The following is a 25,102-nucleotide window of genomic DNA, read 5'->3' as shown; positions in this document are numbered from 1 at the left end:
TTGTCACTATTTGTGGTAGCTGTTGATAGCTATTTTCTTGTCTTTACTAGAGACTAACTTCAGGGTGAGGCTGGTTTTTTTATTCACTGTTTTATATCATTGATGCAGCATTTATACTTTTGCTGACACATGTATTTCGATGACGATAAAAAATACAAAAACACAAACCAAATGTGTTTGCTTCTTTTTTTTCCCCATCCCATGTATTTAATGCTATTAAATATATCTAATAAAACTTCACAGGCATGTAAGACATGTACTGTGAGATTCTTCTATGTTTTGTAGCATCAAATTGGCAATAGGTTCAGACAACTCTTAGAAAATAAAAAGTATTCCCATTTTTTCATATGTTAGAAGCACAACATCTGTAAAATGATGACCTTAAAAGAAAATGTCATTGTAGAGCTAATAAAAAATTAAAATGAAGGTGTCCAGTTACAGTTAAGGCTGGCATTTTCAACACATATTTCAGAGGTGGGTAAGTCTATTGTCAGACAAACAAACCATAGAAAATATAGAAAGAAGGTAACAGACTGTCAGCTGGGCTTCTTGGCAATGACTATTAATTTATAGCAATTTAAAATGGATGATCATATTTATTTTGCTTTCTTATGAATGATTGTAGCTTTAATATTGCACTTGGAATCTTGTATGTCTGGCGTGCATGCTGCTTTCCAGGAGAGGGCAGTCCATACCCAGGATCAGTTGCTTTCCATCACACTTTTAATCCAAGGAATATAGTTGGAGACTCGAACATAAACACCAGGTTTCATGGGTTGAGCACAGCCAAGGCCCCAAGAGGTGACTCCATGCTGGACAAATTTATCTTGGTCCAGACAGACTAGAGGTCCTCCACTGTCCCCCTAAACAGCAAAAGAACAGGATGATTCCTTCTTGGACAGACCTACGTGGCCTTCCCCCAGGAGGCACCAAAATAGAAGTACCTTCTACATGTGAAGGATGCAGTAATTATAAGAAACACTGGAATTCTAGCAAGGCAAGAGTTCTCTATGCATGTTGTTGAACACTTTTGTAAAGTACTCTTCATGTCACACAGGCATTACATTTATTTATGAAGTAAGGGGTTTTATTGAGAAAGAAGCTGTTTGCTCTTGCTAACTTAGACTGTGCTTCCTCCCTCAGCCTCTTTTCTGAGGTCTTCATGGGTTCCTGTTGTTAGTAGATGATCCAGTGGAACTGATACTTGGAAATTCATAGCTCCTTTGGCCCTTGCTTTGCCTGCATGGCAGGCTCCACTGCATCCTTCCTTGACTGTTAACTGAGATGCTGTTAACTGAGCTAGCTTGGACATTGGAGGTAATCTGTTTGGGGCTAGCAAGGGGGTCTGGGGAAAGAAAGATGACCTTTTGTCGTCCTAAGTTGGCTTCCATACACCTGACTTGTGCAACTGTGTGTTACCATGTGCTCTGGAGTTCAGGCTTATCTGGAAAATTTCCCCATTTCCCAGCAGCAGACAAGGGAGCAAGGAAAAAACAGAATACATGGGCATTTTTCAGCTCAGATACCACGTGATGTGGTAACATCCCCAGGATAATACTGGGCCTCTAAAGGCCAAAAACCAATGCCCTATTTGATTTGAATGTGCTTACAACTGACTCTGACGCTCACAGACTTTCTTACCTGGCAGGTATCTGTGCCACCATGAATATTCCCAGCACAGAGCTCGTGGTTTTTAACTCTACCATTCAAAAATTCAGGGCGGTTGCATATTTTATTCTCGATTACAGGAAAGCCAGTTTCCTTTAAGTAGCCATCACCACGAGTACCTTTGCAAATAGAAATGAAACCAAAAAAGAATTAATGACAAAGGCAATTATCATAATTACCTCTACCACCCACCATTGACCTTCCTGTTCTCACAGTACATCCCTGTGGATCCAGTACCCACAGACACTTGTGGGAGTCATTTCCAAGCCATTTTATTTCTCTATATCTGAATTTTCCGTGGAAGAAATTAGGTAGGAAGCAAACAGTTGAAAATGGCATGATGGACAAAGAGACAGAGAAGGTACCAATGCACTTCTCAACCAAGACAGAGTGGGAAGTTTTGAAAATGAAGGTTTTATTTGTGCGAGAAGCAAACCAGCTTGCTTGACAGGAAGAATCACTCAAGAGAATGAGCAAACTCACATTTATGTGATTAAGAAATAACCTAAATCTAGAAAAACTCTCCATCCCATCGGGTAAAAGCCCGCTTTGGGGAAAACCACATGGACTGAGAGAGAATTGACTCCTTATCTCTGCTTCTCCTCTTCTATTTAGAGGTTTTCAGTTTACTTGGCATTGAACGATTTAGGAGAATCAGTGTCAGAGAGAGAAAGTGGAAAGTTTGGCAGTACCTGATGAATTTTGATGAAATAACTTTTTTATCAATGGCTTGTGTGGAGCACAAGAGAGGGTACAAGTATGTACCAGTCTGCAAATATGGAGCTTTTAAACATGTTAATGCTGTCTCACCTCTTGTATCCCCCCAGCCTGTCACATAGCACTCCTCTCTTCCTCCTAACACAGAGTTTTCTTTTGGTAAACAAACTGGGATTACATGATTATTAATGACTGCTGGTCTGAAATGAACAAAGAGGAACAATCATTAGCACAATTATACTTAATACTACCTTCAGGTTTCTAAAAAGATTATATATATATTTAGCCTTTTATCATTTAAATCCTTAGCTTCCGTCAAGGATTTTTTCTGACATGCAAAATTGCTTTTTAGGCTCTAAACCCACAGAAAGTGATACACAAAACAGAAAAGTCTGAAATGGAGAATGACATAAAAATAACCAACAGTAGTCCAGGAGAATGCTTGGACTTGGGCTAATGCATAGCCAACAGAACCTAAACAAAAAACTATTACAAAGGGTATAATATAGTGGCATTTAACACCTAGGTGTTAGCTTGCTTTTTCTGCATCCAGTCTGATTTTAAATCGATTTCTATCGGGATACTTAGCACACAGCAAAACCTAAGTCCATCTGACTTGCCTTGGGTACAGCTAAAGCTCATTTAGAAGACCACCTTTTTAAGTTGACCCTGCATCTGTTTTGGACATGCACTGCAGCCACAGCAATGAAAGCCCAAGCACTACACATTCACATCTGCTTGCAGCTGCATGGACAAATTCTTTTTGATTGCACAGTTCCAGAGAGCATTTCCGATGAATGAAAGCAGATGCAATAAGGGCCATACTGGCATTCCATCAAACTCTTTGCCTGACCACTGGCCAGCCCTGCTGGAAGAGGAAATCTCCCCACCACAGTATGGAAACAGCATAGAGTGCATCCTGCTAACACTGTAGGTTTCAATCATCATTATCTTATCAAGGTACAGGTGTCTGAAAGGCAGCCTTTCCCTTTCTGAAACCCTGGAGCTTCTGCAGAAAGGGAAGAAAGAGAGGGTCTCAAATCACTAATTGAAGACAGTGTTGACAGAAACACTCATTTCTGCAACACCAGCAACCACATTTTAGTCATCTTGTCCCGTCAGAACAAAGGAGTGCTTCAGGTAAAAGGGTACCTGCTCAGTTTGAGCAGAGCAATATCTGCTCTGCGCGGCTCCTTGATCAACCTCTCTACGTCACGTATTTGTACTGATGGCTCTGTTGCTAGCTCTTTGTGTAATCCAAGGTACACTTTATATGCAGCTGGTCGTGAGGACCTGTTGGAAAGAATTGCACATGGTGAGCTGATGAATTCACACCCAGAACAGAGACCACTTACAATGTTATTGAGCACCTTGCTCTAGCAAAGCCAGATAGCCAGCTTTGGAGTAAACTTGATCCCTTATAATGGCACATGAAAGCAAACCTGGCAGAAGTTATCACTGTCACTCTGTTTTACAGTCAAAATTCAGCTTTAATGAATGACAAACCAACTTGGCTCAATTCTCAACAGCTGGCAAGCTGTTTGCAACCAGCTTGGCTTGGTTACTGGGTCTCTAGTTTCTCCTGTTATTTTCTATCTCGTGTAAGAAGTTGCTGGTGCAGACTATAACAGATACTTACTTTTCTAAGCAGTGGGCAGCAGTAAGAACCCATTGAGGATCTATCAGAGTTCCCCCACAGAAATGCATGCCATAACTGTAATAGAGCAAAAAAAGTCATGAAAAGAGTAGTTTAAGATGGGGAAGTTAATCCTACTGTAATTTTTCAAGTAATATTTCTAACATGTGCCTTTACAAACAGAAGACTTTATTCCACAATTTCATTAAAATATGTTTTGGTTTCCTTGAATAACGTTTCTTACAATGACAGTAGGGTTCTGTGGACATTTTTAGGAGGCCTTGTATGAAAACACTTAGATCTTCATTCTTAGTCAACATTGCTATTACTGGAAAAGCCTGTGCGCAGTTAAGTTCACCATTTTAGAGACTTTGACTGTTTCTAGCTCTAACCACAGTCATAAAGCTCTGCAACTGCCCTTGACTCACAGTCTTATTAATAATTTTGCTAGTAGGATCAAATACTTACATGGAAGGACTGATCAAGAGGTGTACTTGTCATACTGTTACCTGTATTCATTGGAAACTGATTCTATTGTCAAATATAGCGAGAGATATAAAGTTATTCTGCCTTCTACTGAAATTGTTTTTGAAATTAACAATTAACAATTGACCGTCTTGCTATTTGTCACAGAATGGAGCATTCTTGGTTGTTCACATAACCTTCTTTAAGAATAGCACACACAGTGTTTAGCCTTGAGCTATTTGTAAATTAAAATCAAGTTTACAATGCTTAAACCACTTACTGTAACATTGTATGAGAGGCAAGGTTTCTTTGCATGTAGAGTCTAATGCAATGGGGAATAAGCATACCTGGTACGGAGACTGATCTGCCAGGGCCAGGAGTGTGGATGTGAAACACAGCCTGCAACAATCCTTTGAGCACACAGTTTTGGTCTGAACTTGGATTTTCCACATTCATACTGAGGAGGAGCTTCAGAATAAGAAAAAAACATCACCGTGAGGAACTTTAGCGATTTGCTATGCATTCACTATGAACTCAGTAAACTAGAAGGTGAACCTGTTACATTTGTCACTTCAGCTTCTGATTCTCCTCAAGGAATTCTATACTATACATCACATATATTTTGTTAGGTTACCTTCATCTGGAACACCTAACATGTCAGGTAATTTTTTTTTTTTTTTCACATCAGTTTTCAGTGGCCGGCAAATTACACGAGTGGATTTACAGTCTGATAGAAAAAAAAAAAAAAGCCCAAAACAAAAACAGAGGGGGAAGGAGAACAAAAGCAAGAGAAAGAAGAAATAAATTCTCACAACATTCTTAAATGGACTCTCATGGATGTCAGCAGTGCAGAAGTTGCACTGACAGATCTTTTAAACTAATCTTGGTGGCACAGCATGTGAAATTCTAATGCTGTCTCTGAGGAACAAAGTTTTGTCAACTCTTACCTTAGGATTATTTGGCACTTCAGATGTCTCTGAGTTATTAAAAAAAAATAGTTCTTATTTGGCTTTGGTGAACAGACTCATCAACATGGAATTTAGAATTTTATCAGCAAAAAGAGCTAACAAATTAAATTAAAGGCTAAAGCCGTGCTTCTTCTGTACTTTAGATTACCATCTCAACAAAAAGACAGTACTAATTTAAAGAAGAAAGGGATCATCAAAATAGAATACAACAGTCATGTGAAAATGTGATTTTTTCCCTTAAGAGTCCCAGCCCAACATGTTCACTGCAGTACTACTTTCACAGCACCAGCGTGTATACAACAACTTTCTTTTTCTTGTTTGCTCCATTTCTGGGTTTTGATCTGAGCACATTTTCTTCTGTTCACTGCTGAGAGGATAAAGTAGCAAGAAAGTCACCCTTCTTTAGAGAGCTACGTCTCCTCCTAGCATAGTTTTTGTTGTTGAGAGATATGAAAGGACTGGAAACCAAAATGTTATAAAACTTTACCATTGTACACTTTTTTTTGCACCACCTCATTCAGAGCTTGATTACCACTGACAAAGACAAAGGGCATTTGGTTAAATATTTAGGGTCTGCATTTTGCAGACATCAGATATGATACAGTATCAGAGAAGGGACAATCTGGTTGTCATTCAGAACAGAAATGGAGCCACATGAGTAGGGAGTGCAAAAATTTTGCTGGTCTAAGAGCATGCCTTGTTCAGCAAGGCCAAACACAGAGTTATACCAGGAGTTTAGGCTGGGGCAGGGAAAATTTCTGCTGGAGTAGCCCATTTTGAAAGACATGGAAAAAACCCATGAGCTTCAGTGGCCTCCAAATCTTGTGGTGCATTTGGGGCTTTCAAGGAAAACCAATCTTAAGTCTTCAGTCAGAGACCTTGAACATCACTTCCCATGAGCCTTAATTTCTAATCTAAATCTATTGCACTTAGATCAGTCTTTCAGACTAATCACTGAGTAGTCTCCAGCTGTTATAAAAGGTACAGGAAAGGGAGACACTAGTCTTTAAAGGAATAATTACGGCACTTGGGAATGTCACAGTACTCCCAGGCTTTTCTCGGGTCTGTTGTGTAGCACCAAGGTCCATTCACATCTCCATCAGGATTCCTGCAATACTGTAACAAAGGAAAAAGGCACCAGCTATTAACCAGGGAATAAAAAGGCCAACCAATTACGGTTTCAAAATAAAATAAAATTAAATTTGAGAAATATTTTTTTTATTTACATTCTTATAAGTGATTTCCAATTCCTTTTGTCAAAATTTCTTTCATTTTTCCATTTGCTCTGTGAGCTTGGAAAAGGATAATAAAAATCAGACTTCTTCAAGAGTCTTCAGACAGTAAGCCTCACTACGGCAACCTCAGATCTCTGAGGCCTCAAAAATGAGGAGATCTTGACTTTGGATGAAACTTTCCAAATCACAGAAAATATCTACTCCTGCTTTCCCTGCAGTTAATAGGAGCAGTAGGATCATTCCTGAGGTCTTTTCACATCCACTCTGGCTGCATCAAGGACAAGTGAGTGTTGTGTAAGCTGTTCTTGCTCAACCTGATGATGCCTGTGGTGATGCAGGGCTGCAGTGCTCACCCTTATGCAGGTGCTGGTTAGCTGAATCACTCTCTAAGTTTTTCCTGGGCATACTGACTGATCTCTGCTCAGCACAGCCACCTCACACAACTGTATGATACCAAACATCTTTTCTAGTTCCCTTCCCTATCCTGAAATATATCCCATGTCAAGGAGAAACATATCCCATGTCAAGGAGAAAATATTTGCTATTAAAAGACCCTGACAAATGCAAGAACCAAGAATTTGTGACAGGCAGATTTTCAGAAGCAGTTTCCCCAGTCTGAGCTGGAATTCAACACAGGGTATATGATGCCATCAAAGAATTGACTAAAGCAAGTTCTAAAGTAATCTACCTAGTAAAAAAATAGTTCAAGCTGTCAGCATCAAGCAAGCTCTTTATATCAGATGCAAAGCTTGTCACAAATTAGGCAAGTACTGTAAATGGGATGTTACAAGTCTAAAGAACTAGTGATGAGTACATTTGTCAGGACCAGGGAGATGAAGGTTAGAAAGGGAGATTGCCTTCCAGAATAGTTAGGTGCACATATAGCCCTGAATAATGGGCTGTGGCAGAAGCTGGAGGGATGAAGGGGAATTACTGGGGCATGGGGGCTACAATCCATCAGCTATATATCTCAAGGAACTTGCACCGAACATTGGACTCATCACCATCTTACCTGCCTCTGGTACTACTGAAATCTATGACTCCAGGTGTTTTTTCTGCCAGAGGAGACAGAGGCACTGCCCACAGACTGACTCTGGTTAGTCCTCAGCAGTGAGGAGAAGGCAAGTGCCCACCTGAAGCCCCTTGGATGTGCTGCAGAAGCATTCAGTAGAGCTTCTGGGCATCTCTGTGCCCTACAATGACCACACTGATCATGTCAGCAAGAATTATCATGATCATTATCATGATCATATTTTGGATTGAACTGAGGAAAAGAAATTAACAAAGGCCTGTCACCAAATGCTCTCTGTGGGACCCTGAAAAAGTCAGGCAAAGCTCAGTGACGACAAAAATTAAATGAACAGTTGTTTACATTTTTTTCCAGGCCCGCTCTTGGATGAGTTCTGGGAGTGAAATAGTCATGGCTATGAGGTTTCTGAGAACTCCACTCTTGACAAGTCCTGCCTCTTGCAGTTTTTGCCACTGTGCCACGGTAGTCTACACCATTTTCAATAATGCAGTCTGTGAAAAATGGAAAAAAAGGAAATAGTTGTTAGATGTGAGCTTTTGGGCCACAGCCATACTTGACTATGGTGAAGCAGAGATAAATTTGAGGAAATACTACTAAAATTTACACATCCTACATATTATGTAGATGAGGAAAGAAGTGCTACATAGTGTCAAGAATGACTAACATCGATATTTTAATTTCCTTGCATCTCAGAAGTTTTCTTCATGATCACAAAAGTCATAAGTCAAAGAAGCTTACACTCAGTCAACCCTTCATAACCCTTCCATAAAAAATAGCTTCCTAGCTATGATCATTCCTGGGGAAGTTGAAAGTATTCTCACCAGGGTTTGTTTCCAGTGTTGTCTGAGGAGGCTTAGGCACAGTCTGTAGCCCTTGACCATCACACTTCTTCAGGTCACAATACTCCCACCTCACACTGGGGTCGGTGGTGTAGCACCATGGACGGCTGTCGGCGTCCGGGTTTCTGCAGTAATTTTGGCTCAGGCCCCTACAAATGCAAACATGTTATACTATATATATATATATAATATATTCCTATCCATGCCACTGCCCTGGGGAGGGCTCAAAAGTATATTTTAGAAAGCAGATCTATTACAGAGTTAGCATATGTCATTTATCATGTACATTCATGGCCACTTAAAATTGTTTTTGCAGCAGAAAGAAATCAGGACACATATATGGAACATTTAAATATGCCAAATAGTTATTCACTGACTAACACTTATAGTAGAATATAATTTAAAAATCCAGATAAGTAAATGCATACATGTATAGCAAGGATATAATTTTTTTTATTTTTTTCAAAGAAATAGCTTCTAAAAAGGAATAGTTTTTTGCATTTTGGAAAAAAATAAGTGATAAATATTAGGAATAAGAAAACAATCTATCCCTTTCTCAAAGTTTTAATGACTTGCAGACTGGGAAGAAAAGACTTTAATTCATTAATAAATTAATGCATAGAAACTGTTCATTTCAGCATAAGAGAAAATTTATAATAACTATTAATCACCTTAGAAGCAATGTAGAAACACACAGTTAATTAATCTAAAGTATAATAGTGGCAATTGTGGTTTCTTTCAAGATGAGGTTAATAAACAATGTTTCCATGATAAAAAAAGAAGAAAAGGAAGGGATTATTTTTATCAAGTACACTCCCTTCCCTTTATAATCATTGTCATGCAATGATGATGCAAATAAAAAAACATTCATGAATGACCACTGTCCAATGAAACCTGGAAATGGGATATCCACATACGCATTTGGGAAGTTCTCTGCAGTTTTGTTGTGCCGGTGAGGAGACATTGAACTCCAGGCTTGACATTTCTTCCCTGTGACAGTGAAAGAAGCTGTACCACGGTAAGTCACTCCATTGCCCTGATAGCACTCCTCAGTAACTTCAGCCTGCTCAGGCTCATCAACAGCTGTAGTGAACAACAGAAACCAATCTCTTGCATCTTGATATTTTGACATTTATACTTGAGCACAGAAAGACAGCAGAAAACAAGCCAGAGTGTTTAATTGACCACCACAGCATGCTCTCTGTAACAGAATCCTTCTCAGACAGTAGATCAAACGCAAGATTTCAAAAGATGTTTGCAAAACTTTCATGATATGCTAGATTAAAAGCACTTGTACATAATTTTACTGTCACACATGGGGATTTATTTCAGATAAGCCAAATAGTTAACACATGAATCAAATTCTTTTTCAGGATGGAGGTTGTCTGTGTATTTGCCATAGACATGTGTGTGGAATAAGACTACCTTGTGTAACAAGAGTTTTCTTCTCAATATTTTCTGTGGAGTCTCAGTTCACAGCTCCTAAATTATCTTAGGTTTTGTTACAGATTCAGATTTTAAGGAACATGCATGTAAAGCTAACTAACTTTTCCATGGAGCATTTAAAAATATATCAGTAACCACCACTGGACAAAGTGAAAAAACTTCTGTTACTGTAATACTTCCTGATCCGAATCAGTAGCTGACCTCAAAGCTTCTGCACTTAGTGGCCAGACTGAACACACCAGCCTGGGCTCCACATCAGACCCAGGAGTTCAACTAGTCATGGCAAGGCCAACAGTGACAGCAACAATTATACCACTGAGCAGAGTCACACAGGATTTTTGAAAAGACACCATGAAGACCCTTCATTTCCACTTGTCTCCTGCTCTTACCAGGGTCCTCTGGCTTGGCACTGTCACAGGAGGGGATGTTGCAATATTCCCACCGGGCAGTTGTGTTGGTGGTGTAACACCATGGCCTCTGCTCACCATCGGGATTTCTGCAGTAGTTTTCATCTAAGCTCCTAAAACAGAAAACTTGACTGATAAAAGTATCTCATGGAAATCTTTTAAAGGTTATGAACAAAAATAGAATCTCTTTCTGCCTAGTTTACTGTTTTATATACTGGTGTGTAACTGCAGCTCTCATTTACTGATGCCACCTGTTACATGAATATTTGCAATTCACTGGTGTTTTGGATGTGCTAAACCAGACACCTGCTTGACTGATGGATGAATTAAGAGACTGTAGTACTTTGAAGTCAAGAGTAGCACAGCAGAAAGAATCTAGGGTGAAAGAATCTAGTCCCAAGCAAATATCATAACTGTACCATTCTTACTCCGCATGGTTTCATCTGAGCAGCCATACAGTAAAAGGATGAAATGAGGAGGGAGAAAGTCAGACAAGCAGAGCTTGAAAGTCAGAAAAGGAGACAGCAGTATTCAAGAACAAAGAAGTAAATAAAAAGGAATGTATGGAAAAATTGTAAATATGAGGTCCAGCAGGTGATGAATGCTCATGTAACTGAAGAACTTTGCAACATAGATGAAGAAAATGGAAGTAATTTTGAGACTTGGTATTTCTCAAGGACACCAAATAATAGAGGGGTTTCACTTACTGGCAGGGATAGTTTTCAGGAGTGCGAGCGTGTCTGTGGGGAGATTGAGAACTCCAGTGCTGACAGGTATTTCCATATTCAGTAACAGATATTGTGCCTCGATAGTCTTCTCCTCTTCCTGAGAGACACTGACGTCCTGGTGCAGGAGGTGGTGGGGGTGTTGCTGTTACAGAAAAAGGAAATTAAATTAATCAGTGCCTTCTAGATATAGTAAAAAACTAGCAAACTCTCTGAACTTTACAATTAAGTGGGCTTTTTAGATTTCTTTGCAGGTAAGTTCTAAATATCAAAATCCTTGAAAAATCTGAAAGGCAGAGAAAAGATCTAAAGATATCTTTCTTAACTTTTCCTTCTCCCGTTTTGAGTTCTTCACAAGCAGTCAGGCTACCAGAAGGGCATTTGCATCTGCCCCTTTACAGCAGCCAGGATACAAAAGTCAGGATATGAAAATACTAGCAGCCTCATCAGAACAGAGCTGGAAAGTGAGCAAGTGGTAATACTGTGAAGAAAACTGGGATGAAAGTGTCAGGCCCATCAGTGATACAGATAGATGCACATGTAAAATAGACAATACTCTGACAGCAAGGATGAGGTCTAGTGAGAAGTCACAAGGAAAAGTATAATGGCAAGGACAGGCCTTTAGGGAAAAGAAAACTGAAAAGGTTGAGAATTGATTTGGAAGAGCAAAACATAAGGCAAAGTATTTTCAGAAAGAGTGAAACTTCTTGGTATCAAAAGAGGAACATCAGAAGAAACACCAGAAATGCCTGGTCATAGAAAAACACATCAAGGAAGGGAGATGTGCTCCAGACAAAACCACTAGAAATGCCTAGGACAGAAATGTCTAGCCTGAGTAAAGCTATCAGAGGTTCATTTTAAAGTGATTAATTTTTCCTTGGAGATAAAATTCAGCTCTCTTTTATACTTTTCTTTATCTTTGGGACCTCTTCTGCTTGTTCTAGATCCTCGCACCACTCTGACTGGGAGAAATCTAGAAGTCAGACTCACTGCAACGAGGAATGTCACAATATTCCCAGCGTTTAGTTGGACTGGTAGTGAAACACCAGGGCCGAGGTTCTCCATCAGGATTACGACAGTAATTGTTCTTCAGATCCTTCTCTGGAAAACTGAACCAGAAAAATAAGATTTTTAAGTTTTAGGTTTTAAGGTATGCTACTAATAGCTGTAACAATTATCCTGTCTGGCGCAGGGTGGTCTTCAGCCCACCACTGATGATAACAAGACCATCACAGAAGATGACTCACTTTTCTGGGAGGTATCCATGAGAGTGAGGTTGCTGGGAGTCCCAGCGCTGGCACTCAAGCCCAGACACTGTTGTTGCAACTACTCCATGGTAGTTTTCTCCACTGCAATGCATGCACTCTACTGTAGGAACAAGGCAGAATAAGGACAAAGAGAGACAGAAAGCCCCTGGTTGAACTGGTCCAAAAACATTCCCACTCATCTCACATGAAGCACAAGAGCCTGACCAGAGCACAAGGCTGAAGTACAGCCATTTTTTTGGCAAAGTAAAAGCTTATTTTGCTTGATAAGATGACATTAACTGGTTGATTACATTTGTAATAGTCCATGAAAAAAAAAACCCTGCAAACCGACATTAGAGACTACAGGCTTTAAAAGAATTAAATTGAATCTATTAACATATAATTTAAAATCTGTGCTTTGCTACTGTCACATTTTATTGAGTTTTGCACTAGCAACTGTCATTTGGTTCAATTCTAATTTTATGATATATGAATACATCCATATGCTTTTTTTTATCTAGGGGGAAAAAAAAGACTTCGTATAGCTGTTTTCAGGGTCTTTTGATATCTTCCTTGTTGATGTTGAAAATGTTTTGGAAAGCTTAGTGTTGAACTAAATTCAAGTTTGAAAAAAATTGTCAATTGAAAATAAAAGTATCTAAATAACTTCACATTCTTGAACACATCTTGCAAAAAATGGCAAGAAGTCAGTATGTGTATCCTAACCTTCACACTCAGGAATGTTACAGTAGTCAAATCTGGTATCAGGATCTGTTGTATAACACCAGGGTCCCTTTTCATCCTCATCTGGGTTTCTGCAGTAGTTTTCCTCCAGTCCTGCATTGGGATATTTTTCAGGTGTATAACTGGAACAGAATAAAATGGGATTATAGAATAAGGAAAGTGTCACAATTATTCAGCTGAGGACTCTAAAAATAAAATCACTACTGAGGACAATTTTGTAGATGTTGGTCTTTAGAGAGCCCCTAATTGTGACTGTATGCCACTGCTGAAGCATTAGAAGTGCTACAATGATAGACTTCAGGAAACACAGTGCCTCTGTGGCCAGTTATGCCTTTAATACATTCATTTTCTTTAGCTATTGGTTTCCAGCAATTATTGTTCAGTCAGGGTATCATGTGGCATGTAGTGAGCTGCTGCCTCTTGGTTATGCTCCCTGGGACATGCAATGAGAATGTATTTCTGAAATGTGAGGGTCCTCTGTAACCTGAATGCTATAGCTTCTGAATAGAAGGCTACTAAATAAACCCATTTAGGTATTTTTTTTTTATTAAATACAAGAATTACTGCCTTGTTAATTGTGTATTCACTGATAAAATGATGCACCTCTATCTCATCTGCCAAATGTTTTACTTTTGGCCAGGAGAAGAAGTTCTTGCGCTGGTGAGATTACTGAAAAATTCTGATTTCAGAAGAACCAGATGTTTCCCTGACTAGTGTTTTGCTCATGTAAAGACCATAAAATTTAAACAGGACTGCCAAAGCTGACAGTGTCTCTGTATTGATCATGTAGCACCACTTAGAGGTCTGAGTAACAACTCAGAGAATTATATTATTCTTGATAGGTATAGAAAAATATTTTATAAGGAAATTTCTAACACCAAAAAAAATGCTTACAAGACAAATTAGCATATATGTATGCTTGACAAAACTTCAGAATAACACATAAACAGATACAAAAAGACCTTACTTTGGTTTATGAGGGGCATTATCAGCCCACTTCTGGCACCGCACACCTTTCTGAGTTTTGGCTTCTGTTCCTCTGTAATTCACTCCTTTTCCCTCCTTGCATTCTAGAAGATAAACTGAAATGATATGTGTTTAATCAGTATCATGGCATATCCATTCGATTCTAACATATACAAAACCCATTTTCAAGCTAACACACTTAAATATGTTTGATCACATTTTGACTTTATGTTCTCTAAACTAGACATTTTACATTGTAAAAACCTGCTAGTCAGCTGATGTCTAAGTTGACTTAATTGAGACTGAAAAACATATGTGAAAGCAAAACAAAGTTCTATACCAGAATTCCAGAGAAATGTGTAACAACCCAGTTATTTTGAGAACATGCCTTAGTATATTTAAATAACAAAATATGCTTTAAACATTTAAATAGATACTATAACAAAATAGAAACACATTTCCTTACATTCTATGAGATTATGACAGTGATACACAGCAATTAAAATCAAATCTTTTAAGACAATCTCCTGAATTCAGCTGAAGACAAGACAGCTGCAGTGTAGGGAGAGTCACTGTCAAGAAACATGTCCTCTGGCTCAGAAAACTGAGTAGGAAACTAATTTACCATTTCCCTAGGGAAGCAATCTCTCTTTTAGGTTGTGACCTGTTTTGTCTCAGTGTGAGTGTCCAAACCTAATATTTGTAGAAACCCAGTTTTGCAACAGTTTTTCTCAGCACCAAAGTTGTAACAAAGCTGACATACAAGCAGAAGATAAACAGAAATCTGGAGAAATAATGCCATTTTACACAGACCTGTCTTGCCCAAAGTGAAAAGAACTAAAACTTGAATCCAAAGTATGGTTCAGGGCTGATAGTTTAGTGGGCTGACAGTTTAGACCTGAATTTATAGATGCAGCTTTGGGCATGCTTTTATTTCAATGTATATTTAGAGGCAAGTTTACTCTAGAAACTTTAGCTGGAAGCCTTTTGGATCTCTCAAACAATTTTGCAATAAAATAACATTAAACCCCTCAATTACTGAACACTGAATCAGTCAAATGCTGACTCTTCTTGTTTGTGTAAACTTTTGACCGTTTATATAACCTTTAGGGCTTTTCCTTTCTGATGACAAATGACTAACTTTGATCCCCAAACTCAACCCATGTCCCTTGGGTTAACTATTTACAAACAGATATGTAGGTAACAATTCCCAAATGCAGCTTTAATTCTTGTTACTTTTACTGTAAGCCAGAGAAGATTAACTTTCTCTTTTATAGCACATACTAGAGAAAAAACAACTTCTGAAACTGTCAGTTTTATAGTAATTGTCATCCTTTGCATTGAACACAATGATAAATAGCAACTAGGTCTCATCAAGTAATTGCTTCAACTGAAAAAAATACTGCAAATAAAAAGATGGGCAACACAGACACCATCTGACACATACACAGCAGGTTGTGGTTTTGATATTTATGGTAACAAGGTCCATTTTTTGGTTTCTGCAGGCAGAAGTGCAAATTTTTTGAAATTTTGGTTTCATCAAACAACAGATTTTTACACTTTTACTGTTATGGTTCTGTTATTTCAAGAAACTAAAACACATGTCTATGGCCTCAAAACATGTAGTAACAAATCCCCAATGAGTATTTCAGGACCAGGTTCTAACCTCAGTAAATACAAGGGTTGTCTCAAAAATAAACCAAAATCGCAATCTAGCTCATGAACACAGTAAGCAAAACCAATATAATTATTTATATATAACTTACTCATTCAGTCACTAAGCTTTGTTACTTGTTAATTGATCCACTCAGTTTTCCCTCTAAATAGGAACTGTAGAAGATTTCTTAGCATTATTTAATTGTGATTTATGGAAATTCCCACCTGCTTCTGTTTATAATGAAAGAGACAATCTTCTAAATATTAAATTACCTACAGAAAAAATGCAGCTGGCCAAAAGCTTCAAAAAATATTAGGTTGAAAGGGACTCTCAGCTGTCTTTGGTCCATAGCAACAGAAAAAGCACATTCAGGTTCTAAGGAGGGTGAGGCTGCTCAGAATTGTGTCCAGTCAATATCTGCAAGGGTGAGAGCTCCACAGCCTCTCTGGGCAATGTGGCCCAGGACTTACCCATCCTTCTGTGAATAATTATTTCCTTATATTCACAGTGCCTGAACAAAATCTCATTTAGATGTTTGGCTGCAATCCAGCTAAAGCTGTTGAACTACTATCTAAAATCTCCCTGTAGCTGCTATACACACAGCATTGTCTTATCCCTCAGGGAGGGATAAGGGCAGCTCAGCAGAGAAGTAAAGATGCAGTTCTCTGGAGCTCATGGGTATTTACTGTCAAGTTATTGAGATTATTGCCTTTTGCTTAGAAACTGGCCCATCAAAACCACTTGATGATTTTCAGCAGCTGAGAACCTGGTTCATTTTAGCTGTTGCTAAACCTTTCTTTGTTGGAGGAGACCAAAGCCTTGAGATAATATAGCTTCCAATTTCTGAATATTTTCAAATGTATTAATATTTTTTTCAAAGTTACAAATAAGCAAATGGTCAAACACAATGTTCATTAAGTCATTTAACACAGAACAGAAATAATTCTGTTCAGAGTTTACCACGTTATCTTATATCTGAATGATCCCTAAGGAGATCTTCCCTTATATATTACTAAAGTCTGGGAACAGCACAAAGAAATTAATGTTTCATTAAAAATAAACCACATTCCTTCTTCCCTGTGTATGGCAAGGGCTCCATGCTCAATAATCTTAAAAATGCTCAATAGTCTTAAAATCCAATTGTTTCCTTGCATCTGGCATAAAGTGATAGTTTTTGAAACAGGATAAAAGCATTGGGTAGCTGCCATTTCTCAGAGACACACTTCTTATTTTCAGAAAGAATTAGAGATCATTTCTGTCAAATAATCCTCACCTATAACAAAAATATTCATAAATAAAATATGTACAAAAGGGGAACACAAAAATTCACCATGTTAGTGAATTACACTATAAAAATAAGAATAGGATAAAAATGTCACCAAATTAATTAACTGAAGAGTATGAACATCTTACAACAATATACAAATACTATGAAAATATATAATTTTTATCTCAACCACAGTCCAATAATATAAAAAAGATATAGACATACTTCTTTTTTCATAAAGGACTGCATTTGCTCTTCTGAATATCATTGCTGTTTTGGTGTTCTCAGTCAATGTTAAACACTGTTGGTCTTTACTGGTAAATAAGAAGGCCCTGTTGAAATTAAAAGGAGAGAGCAATGTAAGAAACAATAGTGAATATCTGCTTATTTTCCTGAAAACACTTTTGAGTATTCAGTTGTCATTTTATCAAACACTACAGTTCAGTGATACTTAAGACAGAAATATTTTCAAATCACTGAGTATTGCAGCTCACATTTGCAGTGGTGATTTTCACTTCTAAGTGTTCATACCAAACTTAGGTTGAAATGGAGCTACAAGAACAAATTATAACAAGGGATAGGTTTACAACATGCCAGAGCTTCAAGAGACCATGTTGAAGGGGATATATACACAATACACCTTGACCTTATTTCAAAAATATTAGCGGTCATTCAAGGAGTGAGACATTCCACAGCAAGCAGCAGTTACCAAGGAGCAGGTAAAACACAGTCCAGGACCTTAAATTATCTGGCGGTAACCTTTCTGAGAGTACACACCTTATAAGTCATAGTCCTTTGTCTTTTCAGCAAGTGCCTAGGCTGTAAATTGCAAAACTGAAGCAGATGGTGTAGCTTTAGGATAGCATCTAAGGAAACCTTCTGACAGGCTAAGTAATTCCTACAGATGGCTTTTCTGAACCAAAAACAGCAATAGCAGCATGGCATTCAGTGGGCAGATCCATACCAGCTAAGCCAATAAAGCTGTCAGAAATGTTAAATTTCTAAGTAGCGAAGTAACTAAGGAGCATGGCCCAATCCACCTCTAAGGTGGGATAGCAAGTCTGAAGTATTGATCTGAACAGATTGGTCTGAAGCATTAATGTGAGGGTGCTGCAGTGCTGGACAGGTCTTAAGCTGTAACTTACACTTATCTTTCTTTCCTCAAATCCTTCCTGCCAGATAGCACCTGTTCTTGCTTGATTGTAACAGATCTCACATAATTAATTAAGGAGGCATTAACCCGATGTCATTCCAGTGCCAGGTGATGGCAGGCTTAGACCCTGGGGCAGAAGCAAGGGAATGATACTGTGTCTGAATATGCCTCAAAAGGGAGCATTAATTCCCTGCAAACTGTAAATATATAATCTGAATATACAGACTTTCCTGCTCTGCCTTCCTTCCTACTCTCCTGAACCACATGCTTCTGCAGCTCTGACCTCTTTGTGGTTTTCAGAGTGAAGCTGGATCAAAAGGAATTGGTGGTATTTCATTCAGTCAGCAGACCCCTGTCATCCTTCAGGGTTAGACCTTTTTAAAATAAGTCTCATTTTCTCTTTTGAGTTAAAACACAAAGCTACAAAACACAATTAAGAAGCTCCAGTGAATCTCTGCCTTGAATAAAAGCATTAAGGAGAACCAAGTGCTTGAAATAGCATTGCAGATAATAACTCTGTTGAGTTCAAAAATGTGTGCTACAGAAGTGGTAGTTTGGAACAGAAAACCCATGTCTGGACTGCCTCCCACTGCAGTAATGGACATCTCACTGCCCTGCTTTCCTGCTGGAGTTCAATGGGCTGCAAGGCTTTGGCACAGGAGATCCAGAAGCCTTAGGGTCAGAGCAACAGGCTCCAGTGGGGCAGAAGGCTGAGCAAAGAACAATGATACAGGTTCATCAACACCTTTCATGTTTTCTAACCCCTTGAGCCTGGTTAAGGCAAGTGTAGTGAAAGAAGGGCTGAAAGAAGAGTTTAGAGTCATTAAGGTTTAGGTGGCTATCTCTTTCTCAAAGTAAATAGAAGTTACTTAAGTCTAAATTCTAGTAAAATTCCAGGTAGTGAATTTAAAATTCCAGATAGTGGATTTATCTGCAAGATAGCCAATGAAATGAAAAAAGCAATGCCATTATTGCTGTCCTAAATTTCCAATAAATTAATTATGACTCCCTGTTGCAGAAGTAGTGGAAGAGTCTTGATAAAACCATGTCAAGTTGGTTTGCAACGTCAAGCTGTGCATCAAGATATCATAACGTTTTTCAGTAAAAATTCAACATAACTTTCTTAATTTCTCTGTTTCTTCTGTTTTCATCTATAAGTCCCAGGCATTCTGCTTCTACACATTGTTTTTCCAGCAAACCTCAAACCCCCACATAGTCATAAAGGAAACCCTTGAAAGTTCAGACTGCTGATAAAAAGGCATATTGTTCCATCACCTGAAATGAAAGATATATGTGGGAACCAGTGGAAACTACCTGCAAGCAAACTTATCTTCATTTTCACATTTCTCTGCACATTCTTCTTCACTATTTGCTCTATAAACTTGCTTCATTGGGTTCAGCAACCAAGCTCCCTCTGTTCTCACGTAGCCATCTAGGATGCTTCCTTGCACTAAAAGGAAAAAGAGAGAAAGGAGTGAAAATGGGAATGATTATTTGATTTATTTCAAGCTGTCACATTAAATTCTTTGTTACCTAGTCATGTGACATCACCATTTAATTGCTGGAATAATCGGATTAATATTGACAAAATATGGGTAAATCTAAAATGCCTCCCTGGTACGTTAAAAGGTAGCATCGTTGAAAACCCAGGGTCAAGTAGGACAGAGAAATGGCTTGAACAGTGATAACACAAATCCACCCTATAAAGCAATGAGAACACAGAAGACAACCCAAGGAGCAAAAAAAGGTGAGGTGTTTCAGAAAGAAAATATTGGCCATGCATACTTTGGACAAAGCAGAGGAATGGGATTCAAGAAAGATGCGAAACATTTGTCCATTGCTGTCCATCTAGTCACATGGAATGACTTCAGATTTATCAATCACCTCCTTTCAAAGGCTCCTACTCTTAAAAGAAACCAACCACCCTCAGTCACTGGGGTTGTCAGATGTTCAGTTTGTCATTTTTGTAATAACTCGAGTACTGAACTTACTTAATAATCAAGGTAGCAGTTGTTGCTCTCCATTGCAATGAATTAACACAAGACACTAAACTGGTAAATAAATTCACCTAACAACCTCCTGGCTACAGCTGCATGTCAAATATATAGAATACCAAAATGTACAGCTATGTTTAATGTTAAACTCAAAGAGTGCTCAAGAACAGTTCTCCTTGTAAAGGACTTTGGCATTTAGTATTTTCCTGTTACAGCTCTGCAATCTCAGAATTAGTGCATAGCACAGTGACTTTCATGACTTCCAGCTGCAGGGTCATGGATTTGCATGAGTCCTATGATTTTTACAGTTTCTTTATCAGTGGAGCATATGACTCTTCTGACGAACATTTGGCTCTGGGAGAAACATGTTATGTACGGTTTCAACCCCAAACAGACACCCTGGCCCCTGGTCACTGCAGGACATCTCAGTCCTGCTCTGTGTTTTTGTGCCTGGCCTTAGGAAATTGCTGAATAAAAGGCAGACAAGGGATGAACCAGACCATGACTGGAATCTCAGGAATAACAGCCGTGCTGCAGAGAGGAACTTCTTCACTTTCTCTGACCCCTGTCTGTCTCAGCCATGGCCCAATGCCAGCAGGAGGGACAAAAACCTCCTTGTCCCACTCAGACCCACGGCCTGTCAGAGGGGGCTCCATTGGGTTGTTCAGTGATGTCTTTCCAGCTGAGAAAGGCAACAGCTGCTCCCTTTCCTGAGTAACACTCTTTGGTGGGAAGCAGGATCATACGTGTCCTACTATTAAATTCCTTCACCTGAGAAATAGCTCAGCCTGCAATTGGGTATTTTTTTAAAGATCATTTTGCATCTACAAGTTGAAGCAGGTAAAACAGGGATAAAAGCCAAATTATGCTTCCTCTCATACAATTGCAAAAGCATAGAAGTTACTGCAGGGGTTTTTCTGCATTTAGACAAGGGAAGAGCTCATCCCTAAGGGGTGACAGTTACTTTAACAGTATGGAAGAAAAGGATAGCTGCTGGAAAACAAAAGAAAAAGTGAAAAAGAGTCCAATGAAATTTCCATTAGCTATTTCAAAACAAAAACATTGGGAAGAAAGGAGTTTTGAGACAAAACATTAAACTAGGTTAAGACAATATCATAGGGATGCTGCAATGCTCTCCACAAGGAAAAGAAAAACAAATAAAGAATTTCTAGTATGGTACAGCTTCCATGCAAACTTAATTCTGTTCTGTTTTGACATTTTGCATTATCATTATTATGATTACATTTGATTTTAGAAATATTGACAGGGTCATAATTGATTTGGGTCATAAAAATATTTTCCCCTTTTCTGTTATAGTTACATGTCAGGGCATAATACTTTCAAAAAAAAAAAAAAAAAAAGGAAAATATGCAGTCTGAATAAAAAATAAGTAAATTTTCATGCTACCATTTTCCCTATATCTATGGTGTTTTACAGTCTCAGAAAGATGTATTACTATCTTATTCAGAAACGTAAATGTTTAGTACCATTTGATAAAAGATATGCAAAACAAAGTATAGTATTTTGGATGAAAACCCAAACTGTATATTTTTCTTGCCCATATAAAATTCTTACTTAATTGTGAATGATATTTGATTTTACTGAGGCTGTTCTTTTTCAAAAACAAAGCTTAGAAACTAGAATTTAAACTAAGATAAAAATTCTTAGCATTAAATAACAGATTTTTTTTTTTTATGCTGGGGCATGTCTCTAATATTTCCAGCTAAATTCCAGCTAATTCCATATATTTTCCTAGCTGTTACCATTTCTTATGTTTTAAAACTGCACATGTAAAATGTTTATTTTACTGCAGCTTTATATATGCATTAGCACACTCATAACTATTTTTTACTGCAATCACAACATATTGTGAGGTTATACAGATGCCTGTAAGAAGATGTATGGTCATAATCTGACAGTTCATTGGATTTTAAGGTTTTCAGGACAGAGAATATGCATGTATATGAAACATGCAAAATATGTATATCTAAAGAGCACAATTCAGATCTTGTGCGCTCCAAAATTTTTGTATCACCTTCCACAAAAACATCTTTTCATACCAAAAATATTCCAGAAACTAACGCTGATCAGATTTCGTCTTCCTATCACATGAAATGAAAAATTCACTGTTAAGAATGTGGTTATGAAAAAGACAGAAACTGTAGTGTGTAGAACAAGCTTTCCTTTGTGATTCTGTTTTGCACAAGGATGAACAAACTTTAAAGCAATCAGAATAAGGATCACAGAAGCTGTCAATAACACAGAAAAAGAAATCCCCAAACCTAAGATAAAAGGCTGCTGAAACCAGAGGGAGCCATGCCTTTGTACAAGCCTCTGCCAGGCTGCTTCCCAAGGGTGTCCCTGTCTCTGGCCATAGGAAATGTTTCCTGGGAGCCATTAGCTGCCCGTGCAGACACCAAAGCTGCCCCTTTTCTGGTGTCTCTAATGAACACAACCCTGGAGCAACAACAGCTCTCACTCTACTCAGCAGCAGCTCTTGCTGTCCAGCAAGCCCCAAATCCATCATCGTCCAGGGAAGGCAAGCAGAAGGCAAAGGACTCTTACCTGAGCCGAGAAAGAACAGGAGGAGAAAGGCAGCTTTGCTAATCCCCATTTTGGGCCAGCTTGGAGGGTGCTGGAAGTTGTGTGTGTCGGTGCTCAAAGTTTTATTGACTCGCACTGGAGTGAGGCAGCATCAAACAAACAAGGCAGGAGGATTAAGTTAATCATTCTCCCATGCTGCTCCCCCCTTGTCGTGGTGTGGCCGTTCAAACAACCTTGAATTGGATGGATTACCAAATCAGATTCAATCATTTCTACTGGATGCTATTAAATGAAAAGGCACTTTCTTGTTTTGCAGGATATATTTTGTTCTCAAATGGTTAGGTCTTTCTCTACTAGAGAAAAGGCAGGAATAATATTGCTGGAAAGCATGGGAAATCATGTGTCCAGGCAGGATATGAATTTCTCTTGACATTAGAGTCCCAATAGCAATTTCAGCCATGCATATCTGTATTGATTTATAAGGAGCAACTTCTATTTAATCTCATGGTAAGCATGATTATAAGATTCAGATAATATTTTCTCTGTAAAATAGTTTAACTTTACTTCTTTATTAAAGAATGTCTTTTCTGCTGTCTCCTTGACCCAGAGTTTTCTTTATTTTTTCTTTATTTTTTTTCTTCTATCTGGGGGTAAGACTTAATTTTAATTTCATTTAAACTTTAGATTTAAGAGGTAAACTATAAACCTTAAATTACGTTTAAGAATCATAGGTAGCAATTTAGTGCTCTTCCTTAGCAGACATTTCACCTCACACTGCATATGCAGAAACTCATCTAGCGAGGGTGTCAGACTTTGTTCATCTGTGTGTTATCCTGATTTCAACATCAGCTCACTTTGCATTTCCCAAGCAGCCTTTACCTTGGAAAAGTTAACTCTATGGTATTGCTTCCAAACAATTTATTGAATCAAATGTGCTAGTGACTCACCAGAGGCAGGATGAATACTGGATGTGGTGAACAGACTTGAATGGACATTGCTGGATCATGCAATTCAAGTTTCTGCAACTGAAGGCCAAAAGTTTACAGAATCATGACTTGCTTCTAAAAACTAATGAGGCTGTCCAATTCTATGTCATTCTGCCTGCTTTAAGTAGAAGTTACACTGTACTGAGGGCTTGGGATAAAGCTAGGGGTGCAAGAGTAAATATGTGAGAGAGGCATTCTAACATGAGAACAACATTAGTTTATATTTTATTGATTATTAAATCAATAAAAAAAATTAAAGTGAAAAATTTAAAGCTGATCCTGCTTGTGCTTCTATGCTATTTTTCTCCTGTTTTCTGTGCTTGAATCTGTTTTAATGCAACTTGTGGATAACAACAAAGCATGGGATATCTGTAGAGGCTTGGGATATCACTGATGTTTGTCCAGAGAAACAAAGCAGATGGGCCAAGGAGAGGAGCCAATTGGAGCTGGACTCAGCTCAGGGAAATGTTTGAAGGGTGACAGGGAGAATGGGTTGCATATAACGCAATTATATGTGGGATCAGGCTTATCAGGTTTTAGGAACAGTTACTCATTGGGAAAGGAGGGTAAAACAAAGAAACAGAACACCAAGCAGGCTTTACTAGCAAGCAGGCTTTTGAGAGCTATTCAAGTCTGGTTTGGTTCCACATTTTTAACAATCTTAACCTCATTTTCAATTCTAGCTCCAGATCCTGGTTTCTGTCTCTCCTGCTCTACAGCCCCTGACTCCCTGGCTACAAACATCATCTGCTTACCAATCTCTGTGCCTTCTTCCAGTCAGATATTACCAGATAGTGGGTCTTTTCCTTACTCCAATGCAAAATTTGTTTTCTGCTCAGCCCTACCCTCTCCAGCATCTTTGGCACCTTCCCCATTTTTCTGTATCCCACATTTCCACTGAGGTAGTCATTGGGTTAACTGTTGTGGTGCACATCTGGTGGTAAGAGTCTAAGAAATAAAGCTGCATAAATGGGTGAGTGCAGCTGTTTCTGATGCACAGAGAGGTTTGAAAGGCTGTGAGTCTTAGTTTGTAAAACTCATCATTAAATACTATGTGTTAGAGATTTCAATCAGATTTGCTTTTCCTACTGGTTTTCAAAACCAAAGAAGCTAATTCTGGTGGCCAAAGGTTTCTAACACATGTCCAGGATAGTTTGGGAAAATTTGCATGCATCAGGTAAGCAAACTCTTTTGTAGGCTTTCCTCATGTTCCTCATATATACTCCTTCACAATCTAAACTCCTTCTTTATAGTCTATAGTTGTTGCCACTTTTGGGTTTGGCTCTGGCTCTTCTCCCAGTCTCATTGTCTCAAATCAGGTTAAAATGCACCTACATTGGTGTGAATGCTCTGAAGAAAGAAAAGAACACCCATATTGCCATATCATTCAAAGGTGGTAATGCAGATT

At 38.5% G+C, this 25,102-nt stretch overlaps 1 protein-coding gene across 2 annotated transcripts; it reads right to left on the bottom strand.

The window, feature by feature from the left end:
- Positions 1–606: 606 nt before the first annotated feature.
- Positions 607–22,869, bottom strand: LOC131577589 (plasminogen-like). Of its 2 annotated transcripts, none has more exons than XM_058835586.1 (19): positions 22,730–22,869; positions 19,485–19,620; positions 17,243–17,349; positions 14,095–14,209; positions 13,110–13,249; positions 12,384–12,504; positions 12,127–12,245; positions 11,119–11,281; positions 10,394–10,524; positions 9,476–9,641; positions 8,541–8,707; positions 8,062–8,210; positions 6,477–6,570; positions 4,834–4,954; positions 4,025–4,099; positions 3,538–3,678; positions 2,479–2,585; positions 1,642–1,787; positions 607–863 (listed from the first exon to the last, which is right to left on the bottom strand). In XM_058835586.1, the coding sequence occupies exons 1-19, from the start codon at positions 22,776–22,778 to the stop codon at positions 702–704; spliced, it is 2,409 nt and encodes an 802-aa protein (XP_058691569.1). In that variant the 5' UTR covers positions 22,779–22,869; the 3' UTR covers positions 607–701. The 2 variants fall into 2 exon arrangements, with proteins under 2 accessions (XP_058691569.1, XP_058691570.1); XM_058835587.1 differs by having other exon boundaries at positions 12,384–12,501.
- Positions 22,870–25,102: the final 2,233 nt, after the last annotated feature.

Source organism: Poecile atricapillus, chromosome 3, assembly GCF_030490865.1.
Source record: "Poecile atricapillus isolate bPoeAtr1 chromosome 3, bPoeAtr1.hap1, whole genome shotgun sequence".
Taxonomy (NCBI): domain Eukaryota; kingdom Metazoa; phylum Chordata; class Aves; order Passeriformes; family Paridae; genus Poecile; species Poecile atricapillus.
Note: the sequence above shows the minus strand (reverse complement) of the source record. Positions and strands in the feature narration are given on the sequence as shown.